The following is an 11,403-nucleotide window of genomic DNA, read 5'->3' as shown; positions in this document are numbered from 1 at the left end:
GTTAGCATCTGACCCCCAGGTAAATCATGGTGCCTACCAGGTGGAGCATTTAGGTCTGATCACTGTATAATTCACTGGTTTCTGTTTCACAGTCAGAGACTGTATCCTTAACTTTCGTCAGTGTTTGGCAAATGCTAGGGTTTTGTGTGGAGGGAGACCAATGGAAGAGCGTGGCCGGATCAGTTCAGCCCTTTAGTATTTTCAGGGGTAAAAGAACCCAAACACACCCCTCTGGACTACATGCTCTGTTCTCACAGAACCACTTCGAGCAGTCAGTGGGAAGTCTGCCAAATCCCTCTGCCCTACATTACGCCATGTGTGTAAAAGCCACCCCATAAATCTGAGATCTGGCCTGTCGTGGGGTGTGGGGGGTGGGGGGAAGCTCCTGACCCAAATTCTCTGCCCTGAATTCCTTGAATCTAAGTAGACTGAGATACCAAAGTGAATAGCTTCTAAAATAAATCAACACAGCTTAAACCCAGGGGAATTCTATTTCTCTTTTTGGTCAACTTTTCCATCATTCCCTCCCTTCCATCTTTTCTCCCATACTTCTTCTTTTCTTCCAAATGACATTTTAAAAATGGTTCTTAAAATGTACTGTTTTCACATTATAGAAATATTTAAAATTCAGGAAAAAAGGGAAATAAGAATCACCTGTAATATCACCAAAGATATTCCCTATTAATTTTTCGCATATATTCTTCCAACTCTTTTCCTATGCAACAGTATTTTAACATGATTGAAATCATGACGCATACTCAGCACTTTGTCCTTTCCATACTTTCTTTGAACAAATCTAAACATTTTCTGCTGTTTAGTTTTTTTCTTTGATGTCATGGATAAAGCTGCTGTGACCATCTTGCCATTACATCTTTGACGACGTACTGTAGGGAACACAGAGCTTGGATAGCATGTGTGTTGAAGGATTAACACCAAGGTAATCGATAATCCAGGTACTTGATCCCATTTTTGTCTTCTGGATATAGAGTAAACTTTCAGGATGCATTATAATTTGAGATGATCAAGTCAGAAATGACAGCAAGTGTACTTACAGAAGTGGAATCAGATGTTAATATGCCTGATAGACCTGAAAAAATTGTTAGTTTTGGCTAGAAAGGAAATCCAGAAGTATAAAAATTAGTCACAATGGCTGAACTTCGTCTTTCTTCACTGCCCAGGATGAGAGCTCAACCTTGTTTCCAGCAAGAGCCAATGCTCATTCTTCTGCCAGACTTCGCTTGCACAACCTAGAGGATCTGCTTTGTCAAACAAAATAGAAGCAGTTTGTCTATGAGGATGAAAACACTAGTAGAGTTTCTCACTGTTTTAGAGGAAATGCAAAAAAAAAAAAAAAAAAGGAGTTGAAATTAAGACAACACTGTTAAAGATTAGAATGCAATAAATATGTGCCACTTGGACACCAGTCACACGTGGCTCCTCTCTTCACCTGATCAACCAAAAGTCAAGTCCCTCAGTCCAGGGACAGTGCACAAAAACAAAAACAGTTTTGGCTCCCGCCTGAGTCACCTGATTATGCCTGTAATTCCCTATAGCATTTGGCCACCTTTTTTGCTTAACTTTTGAAAACAAATCAGATCAGAAAACTGTGGTATCTTTGCAAGAATGGGGTGGTGAAAACAAGAAAATATTGGTCAAATAGTTTCTATCATTCTTTTTTTAAAAATAAATTTATTTATTTATTTTTGGCTGCGTTGGGTCTTTGTTGCTGCGCGCGGGCTTTCTCCAGTTGCAGCGAGCGGGGGCTATTCTCTGTTGCGGTGCGCGGGCTTCTCATTGTGGTGGCTTCTCTTGTTGCAGAGCATGGGCTCTGGGCGTACAGGCTTCAGTAGTTGTGGTGCACGGGCCTAGTTGCTCCGTGGCATATGGGATCTTCCCGGACCAGGGCTCGAACCCGTGTCCCCTGCATTGGCAGGAGGAGTCTTAACTGCTGCACCACCAGGGAAGCCCTATCATTCATTTTTAAAGATTCAATTTGAAGCTAGCAGGAAGTGTAAGGTTACAGAGATAAAAGCTCCATTTGGCCTTAACATTTTTCAAGACATAAATGCTGTGAGGATTTACATGGGGGGTGCTGGGGTGGGAGGGATGGTGGTGGGGAGGCTGGAACAGAGCCGACTAGAAATAGAAGCAATAGTATGAAAAATATTTGTTTTTATTTTGCATTTTTAAGACTGGAACCTGATAAAACTTCCCGATTTTCCATCTTTGGCAGGGTGGAGTCTTATTTCCAAACTAACAGTTATCGTCTACTTGAAGAACTACATCTGGGACGACAGGAATGATAAAGGCTTTTGAGGAAACTCTAACAACAGCACAGACCCAAACTCGATGAAACTTTGGTCTTTGTTCTTTGGATTATAATGTGGTTTAACTGGACTCAGACATTTACATGGGAGTTTTGAGATTATTTTATCCAATGGGTCTTAACTGGGGAATAGATTAAGACAGCACTGGATGTATTCTCCTTCTCTTACTAAGAACTACTAACAAAACCTAATTCTCTTTATTTCAGGTGGGGAAAGCAGAGGCCCAAGAGAAGAGATCAAATGCCCAAGGTCACTTTGCCATTAGTGGCAGAATCAGATTAGAATAAGAAAAGACTCTTCTCCCAGGACAGGATGGCGTCCTTTCCACCTTGCACCTAGAATTTACATAGACAGTGCAGCATGGAGCAGACACCTTACCAATGATGTTGCCAAGAACTTTTTCTATCTTCATCCCTGAGTGATATCAGCTCCCAACCTTTGGTGTCTCAGCTTATTAACTCTTTCCTTGACCCGGAGTCGGGCATGGTTAGACTTACGTGTGAGATCATTACAGATAGGTTTTAACTGATGGGATAACACCAAGTGATTGGGAATGGTTATGAGAGACCATAACGTCCCATACAACTCAACAACTGTGCCACGTACAATTAGTGATGTCCGCACGTGTGAGGGCTGGGGAGGTATTGGTATTCTGACTTTGGTCTAGCCCTTGGCCTCAGAAAGTCTTATATTTCTAGAGATAAAAGATCCAGGCACTGGAGAAACTTTTTTTTCCAGAAAATTTCACTCAAATTATTTCATAAGGATGGGAGCCGGCTGTTTTATAGAGCTGGCAGTGGGGAGTCTAGTGCCTTTTTATAATCTGTACTAGTCACTCTTCAGTTCTGGTTCTTCAGCTGCTCTGACAGGATGGAAATTAAATAATTCAGAGATAGCTTTTCTCTTCAGCACTGGATGCTCCAACTATTAATATTACTTAGGAATGTCTTAAGTTTACTTTAAGGAAATATACATATAAGTATACTTTGAATTATCCACAATAAAGGTGGTAGTGATAAAGGGGAAAAAGATAAAGTTTTATCCATGAATAGCTTGAAACTGTATTTTCAATATTTATAATAATTTTAGGAAGGACTTGTGGAAATTAGTCCATTAAAATCTCAAGTACATAAAGATGATAATACACAAGGATGTTCATAACTGCACTATTTGTAACATCCCCAAACTGGAAACTTCTCAAGTGGATCAACAATGGGAGGGATGAATTGTAGTATAGTCACACAACAGAATATTGTTCAGCAATGAGAACAAAGAATCCACAATCACATGCAACAATACAGATGAATCTCACAAACGGAAAGCTGAGTGAAAGAAGCCAGACACAAAAGAATACATGCTGAACGATTCTATTTACATAAAAGACAAAAACAGGCAAAACTAATGGATGATATTAGAAGTCAGGACAGTAGTTGTCCTTGGAAGAGTGAAGTGATAGTTGGGAGAAGGGGCTTCTATGGTGCTAGTAATGTTCTGTTTCTCAGAAGTCCTGGCTACAGGGACATGTTCAGTGGGAGAAAGTTCATTGAGCTGTACACTTATGCTTTTAAATTTTGGTATATATGTTATATTTTAATACCATTTTTAAAAAACATGTAAATGGACATTTTTCAAGAGGCAGGAAAACCAACACTCATATTTTGGATGTTCCTTCACTTTCATGTTTTGTTAGGAAAAATAAGGATTTTGGACTTCTTTGTAAAATATTAATCAAGTAATGAAATGAACTAAACTAGCAAACAGGACAGGAAAAGAGAACATAAAAGCCTTAAGAGCTGAGTTGCTATCAGGGACTAGACCTCCCCCTCCCAAAACTCTAGGTGAGGTAGAATTTTAGAAGCAAGTCCATTCGATGTGTAGAGGCCTCTCATTTCTATTCAGAAATGCGCTTTCCAAAGCTAGATGGCTGGCACAATAAGCTTAGTGAGTAATGGGTACACAATTTCAATTTATTATCAAAATATTTCCATCAGATGACAAACCTGAAAAGATAAGGAGATGCAGCGCTACACAGATGCAGTTTTGCCCTTTTATCATGGCCACCTTCAGGGACAGATTTAATTTTGAAAATCCTGCTTGTAAACCACAACTCTTATGTATCTTTAGACCACTGTCCAATGGCAATTTTTAACCCGAAGTTTGTGTTTAAAGCTTTTCATCAATATGATTTATAAGTTTAAAAAGTCTCAACTCTTCATCTGTACATCACTTTACAGATCTTGGTTCATAACTATTTATCTTGGTCTGAAGCTTCAATATTCAATGATTAGCTATAATAACAATTACTTAGTCATAAGTGTAGTTAATAATTAAATATAAAAATTATTATTTACACATTACTACAAATCTCTTAAAAAGACCAAGTTTTGAGAGAGAAAACAAGAAATTGCTTAGAAAATTGCAGGGAGCCTCAAGAATCTCATTATCAGTCAAAGCAGGTACAACAAAAAACAGTTTTAGACACTCATTTTTGCCCTAAGAGTGCTTAAAATACAATGCTCTCAGAATGAAAAAAACTGATGATTGGCAAAATTAGATTAAAACTACATTAAGTCCCAAGGCCCCAATATGTATAAGAATTCTTTGGAAGAGTTTTGAAGGAGCATAAATTTTGCAAATAAAAGTAAAAATAAGTACATCAGCAACATGTTTTTAACTCTCACGTCACTGCTGTGCTTTTGGTGCCAACTGAATTCTTCCACCTCTTCTTTCTCCCTTTGATTAGAAATCCCGGTCTACATCAAGAGAAAACATCAAACTGGCAGATCATATGAGAAACAGAAATGAATGGCAATATTCTCTTTAGAGATTAAGCATTATTTACACAGTGAGAAGTGATTGATTTGATAGACATTAGACCTCTCCTCCCTCCATATTTTTCCAGAGTAACCTAGTTTCATTTTTATTGCTCTCATCCCCGTGAACTACCTCCACGTAATCAGTGACCTCTCTGGCCCTTTCTCTCTCAGATAGAGTTCCCCATTTCTGTGATGTAGGCAAGTCTAGCCGAGGACTGCACCGCTTCTTCTGAAGATTACCAAACCCGGCATTTCTTTTCTGGATTCATGTATGAGTTCTTGCGGCAATGAAAGGCTTCTGAAAACTCAAGAGAGTTCTGCAAAGTCCCAATAATCCTGTGAAACAAACAAACAAAAGTCACCATCAGCATTTGATACTCATGTCCATACCATGCAGGAGCTCTACAGAATTTTTTTATGTAGGCCAGCTGTGTGGGTTTGGAACTTTCAGTTTAAAAGGAAATTAAGAAAAAAAAAAAAAAAAAAAAAACAACTGGTAGAATGAGCCCATTCCTTTTCATTAACAGAATGTTTAAATGCAGAGGTAGCAAACTACAGGAGTTAAAAGCAGATTTTGAAGACAGACTGCATGGTTTGAATCCTGGTTATGAACTGTATTTATTTAGCTTCTCTGTGCCTCAGTTTCCTTTTCGGTAAAATGCATATAATAATATTACCTGCATCTTAGGCTTGGTATGGGGAGTTAATTTATAAACACTCTACATGTGTTTGTAAGATAAGTGAATAATTCATATTTGGAATTGCAGTTATTTTAAGAAGAATTTGGTTAAAGAATAAAATTATGATTTCTTACTGTATCTTGAAAGGCCTCACACAATAACTTTCAATATAATAGACTTTAAATAGATATTTGATTTAATAGGGAAGATAACAATTATTTTCTTTTTTCCCAAAAGAACCCCACAGATATCAGAAACTGGATCCAGCCTGAGTAACTGGAAAGGGTTGGCAAGATGTCAATTTCCTCTTAACTCTAACCCCAGTAGGCAAAAACAACACTGTCCAGCTCATTACTGGCACCAAGCAGCATCTGAGGGACGGACAGGTCAGTACAGTGATGCAGAGGTGATGTTTTCCCATCAAGCCTGAACCAGCTCCTTCCCTTCTCTTCCCACTGGGACCATCCCACCTCAGCCACCTTGGGTTGGGGGCAGGGGGCTGGGAGGCAAGTGGGCTGGAGTGGTGGGAAGCTAGGAGGTCGTTCTAACTTGCTGACATCTCCCTACATGGCAGATGTGTGGACGTGTATACGTCCTAGCGTTTCTCTCCCCTCTGACCCCTTCTCCACACAGCCGTCAGAGGGAGCTTGAAAATTTAAATCAAGTTCAGTCATTCTCTTCCTTAAAACCCTCCAGGGGCTTGAAGGATAATTCAAACTGCTCTCCACAGTCTCCAACGTCCTGATGGCTCCAGCCTACCTTCCAGGCCTCCTCATGGTCTGTTTCTCCTCCTGTTCCTCATTAAGCTCAAACTACACGGATTCACTCTCCATCATGCAAACTCGCCAAGCTCTCGCCCTCTTCCGGACCTGCTGTTCCTGCCGACCACACTCCCTGCAAAGTTACTCCCTGGTGCCTACACGGCTAGCTCCTTCTCAGCCTTCATGCCCCTGCTTCAACACACCTCCTCAGAGGTCTTCTTGGAATAGAGTCCACGTGAGTCTCTCCCACCTGTGCTAGCCTGTCACAGCACTTATCACGATGTGCAATGATTTTTCTCTCCTTCTTTACTTCCCGACATACTCTCTACACTATAATCTCTATGAGGACAAAATACTGTGTATACCTTGTTCCCGGCTGCACCACCAAAGCCCAGCACAGTGCTTTGCTTATTGCAGGACTCCGGAAATAATGAATGAGCCCATCACCTGGCCATGGTGATTAGATGCAGAGAGTAACAGGGCATTACGAAGAAAAACACTGCTCAGTGTTTTTGGTTTATTTGCTACTGTGGACCAACCAGAGAGGAAGAAAGCATTTCCTTTCCCTATCTCCATTCCATGTCGAACTTCTAAAAGTTCTCCTTCCTACTGTGTCACCCATCACCACATCAGCTATTTCTCAAACTCCCCTATCCTTCAGGGAGGAAAACTTTTTTGGTTGCATGTTTTTGAGGACTCCTAGAGGAGTCTTAAAGATTGAAAGGAATCTCTCTGGTATGAAGGGCTGGGGGTTGAGGTTGGGGAGGGTAGAGCAGAGGAATTTACATCTATTCACCCACTGGCTGGAGAGGGAGAAGACTGGCCTCCCCAAGACTGAAGAGGGGCCCAGGAAAGGCAGGTTATATGAATGACAAGGACATGCCTGTCACTCTGAGCAGGGCCCTGAGAGGACTTCTGATAGGATGGTACGTGGCTGTCGAGGAGGCTGAATGTCCAGAGTGGCGGTTCTTGCCTCCCTTGACCATGACCAATGGAAGGAAATGGAGCCACCCGACTTCAGATAGGGCGATCAGACTGCAAGGATGTCAGCACCCATAGCAGGCTGGGAAAGGAGGTTATTCCCTAATTTCTAGGCTCATGAGATGCCTTCGGATTCCAGTATAACCCTAGAAAGGAGTACACTGAAAATGACTGAAATTAAATTTCTCACCTCTTGGCTTAGGGTGGGAGCCTAGAGTTTGAATTAATTTGATTAATAATAATAATAATAATAATGTGTCATTTCTTACACCTGAAAGTTCGAACAAATTCACTTGATACATGGTCAAAGTGATCATATATGTAAGAATATAAAGATTTTAGACATTGGGGATTTATATTAGTACCTAGTCTTTAAGGTTCTAGGCTCACAGACTCTGAGTTAGAGAGGTGCTTTGATTCATTTAATCTGATCCTCTTCCTACATTAGGAAGCCCTATACACTGGCTGAGGGACAGTATTCTGGTGGTCTGACTGTTCCTCTAGCTGGGGAGCAAGCTCCCTGATGGACAGGGTAAGCATCTGAGGGTCATTGGCTGAAAGAGCTGCTCTTTTTTGTTTTTTACTCTATTAACATTTTTTCAAGGGATTGTTGTCTCAGATATCACCATATGGAGATAAGTACTTCAGTAAAATTGTCCAAACCCAAGACTTAATTCTACATTTCTCTTAAAAATATTAAAGAAATTAAAAAAAAACACAAACCTTAAAACAAGAAAGTCTTCACAAGACACCACTGGGATTTGGCCATGCAGCAACACCCAAACTAATGCACACTCAGCCCTCTGTCTCCATTCCAGCTCCTCTCTTTCCATCCAAAAACTTCCATTTAGATAATATGATTCTGAATAATTAGGTCAACAATGTACCAGGGCTTCACTTATTTTCCTAGGACTCTAATTAGTGTTTGGTTGTTTTTTGTGTTGTGTTTATAATAACAGAAGATAATAAAGGTTTTTACTGATTATTTCCTAAAGTAAGTTACTTGAAATTTTTACTTTATTATATAAAATATATACTGCTGCTGTTTTATCATACTACTGCTATTTATTCCCATGGCAAATAATCACTTGTATTGAAAATACCTAAGAGATGTGGAATTGAACATCATGTAACCAACAATGAACTTTATATCTGACTACTCCTGTTTGAATTTAACTGTTTTTTTTTTTTTTTTTTCATTACCGAATGAGCTTTTTACAATTAATGAGTTCTCTGACAATCTTTTGCTACTTCTCTTAAATAAACAACTGGGCTACAAGGTTAACCAGCTTCATTCATGAGTAAACTGTCCAATTTTTATCATTAACTGATGTTCAGGATTCTTTTAAAGTAAGGTCACATTGGTCTACACATGTTACTCTATAAATTCATGAAGAAATAAATGCCTGAATAGATTCCCAGGTATGGGCTAAAGATTAATAAGTGCTAATAGAAATTCTACAAGGCCCACCAAAATCCACACCATTTATAAAATATCAGAAACCAATGCTAATATTTAAGGTAAATGGAGGAAACATCAGTATTTCAAAGAGGGTTTAGCTTAGGCATGCTAAATCATAGAATAATAAGGAAAAAAATAGCCATATTACTTTAAAATGTCTAAATAAAACACTAGAAAAAATATTTTTTTAAAAGTATTAGATATTAAGCTGTGGAAAACATTTCTAGCATTATTAGTGGCGTAGGTTCTATAAAGTGTCCTTTATTCTGACTGGAAGATGATCTCAAGCAATATAAGTATCTAAATTAGCACCATTACTATTTAGGTAGCAGACATTGATATCATTTTGTCTATTTGGACTTACTTTAAAAAATTATCAGGGACTTCCCTGGTGGTGCAGTGGGTAAGAATCTGCCTGCCAATGCAGGAGACATGGGTTTGAGCCCTAGTCCAGGAAGATCCCACATGCCGCAGAGCAACTAAGCCTGTGCACCACAACTACTAAGCCTGCGCTCTAGAGCGCATGAGCCACAGCTACTGAGCCCTCGTGCCACAACTATGGAAGACCACGTGTGTAGAGCTCGTGCTCCACAACAAGAGAAGCCAGCATGATGAGAAGTCTGCACACCGCAACGAAAAGCAGCCCGCACACCGCAATGAAGAGCAGCCCCCACTCGCCACAACTAGAGAAAGACTGCACACAGCAACAAAGACCCAATGCAGCCAAAAATAAAAAATATAAATAAATAAATTAATTAATTTATTTATTTTAAAAAATGATCAGACCCTTATATCTTATACAGAAATATTATATCTATACACCATGATCGAGTGGGGTTTATCCCAGGAATGCAAGGATTCTTCAATATATGCAAATCAATCAATGTGATACACCATAATAACAAACTGAAGGAGAAAAACCATATGATCATCTCGATAGATGCAGAAAAATCTTTTGACAAAATTCAACACCCATTTATGATAAAAACTCTCCAGAAAGTAGGCATAGAGGGAACTTACCCCGACATAATAAAGGCCGTATATGACAAACCCACAGCCAACATCATTCTCAATGGTGAAAAGCTGAAACCATTTCCTCTAACATCAGGAACAAGACAAGGTTGTCCACTCTCACCACTATTATTCAACATACTTTTGGAAGTTTTAGCCACAGCAATCAGAGAAGAAAAAGAAATAAAAGGAATCCAAATCAGTAAAGAAGAAGTAAAGCTGTCACTGCTTGCAGATGACATGATACTATACATAGAGAATCCTAAAGATGCTACCAGAAAACTCCTAGAGCTAATCAATGAATTTGGTAAAGTAGCAGGATACAAAATTAATGCAGAGAAATCTCTTGCATTCCTATACACTAATGATGAAAAATCTGAAAGAGAAATTAAGGAAACACTCCCATTTACCACTGCAGCAAAAAGAATAAAATACCTAGGAATAAGCCTACCTAAGGAGACAAAAGACCTGTATGCAGAAAACTATAAGACCCTGATGAAGGAAACTAAAGATGATACAAACAGATGGAGAGACGTGCCATGTTCTTGGATTAGAAGAATCAACATTGTGAAAATGACTATACAATCCAAAGCAATCTACAGATTCAGTGCAATCCCTCTCAAACTACCACTGGCATTTTTCACAGAACTAGAACAAAAAATTTCACAATTTGTATGGAAACACAAAGGACCCCAGATAGCCAAAGCAATCTTGAGGAAGAAAAACGGAGCTGGAGGAATCAGGCTTCCAGACTTCAGACTATACTACAAAGCTACAGTAGTCAAGACAGTATGGTACTGGCACAAAAACAGAAATATAGATGAAGGGAACAGGATAGAAAGCCCAGAGATAAACCCACACACATATGGTCACCTTCTTTTTGATAAAGGAGGCAAGGATATACAATGGAGAAAAGACAGTCTCTTCAATAAGTGGTGCTGGGAAAACTGGACAGCTACATGTAAAAGAATGAAATTAGAACACTCCCTAACGCCATACACAAAAATAAACTCAAAGTGGATTAAAGACCTAAATGTAAGACCAGACACTATAAAACTCTTAGAGGAAAACATAGGCAGAACACTCTATGACATATATCACAGCAAGATCCTTTTTGACCCAGCTCCTAGAGAAACGGAAATAAAAACAAAAATAAACAAATGGGACCTAATGAAACTTAAAAGCTTTTGCACAGCAAAGGAAACCATAAACAAGATGAAAAGACAACCCTCAGAATGGGAGAAAATATTTGCAAATGAAGCAACTGACAGAGGATTAATCTCCAAAATTTATAAGCAGCTCATGCAGCTCAATATCAAAAAAACAAACAACCCAATTCAAAAATGGGCAGAAGACCTAAACAGA

The 11,403-nt window shown here is 39.2% G+C and overlaps 1 protein-coding gene across 5 annotated transcripts in view; it reads right to left on the bottom strand.

Annotated features, from left to right (window-relative positions):
- Positions 1-4,269: 4,269 nt before the first annotated feature.
- MME (membrane metalloendopeptidase) overlaps positions 4,270-11,403 on the bottom strand; it is a 91,186-nt gene continuing 84,052 nt past the window's right edge. For all 5 annotated transcript variants that reach the window (XM_036851267.1, XM_036851270.1, XM_036851269.1 and 2 more), the window contains exon 23: positions 4,270-5,479. In XM_036851267.1, coding sequence (XP_036707162.1) covers positions 5,380-5,479 — 100 coding nt within the window. In that variant the 3' untranslated portion in view covers positions 4,270-5,379. The remainder of the gene's footprint in view (positions 5,480-11,403) is intronic.

The sequence above is a fragment of the Balaenoptera musculus genome, chromosome 4, assembly GCF_009873245.2.
Source record: "Balaenoptera musculus isolate JJ_BM4_2016_0621 chromosome 4, mBalMus1.pri.v3, whole genome shotgun sequence".
NCBI classification, from domain to species: domain Eukaryota; kingdom Metazoa; phylum Chordata; class Mammalia; order Artiodactyla; family Balaenopteridae; genus Balaenoptera; species Balaenoptera musculus.
This window is presented reverse-complemented; position numbering and strand designations above follow the sequence as displayed.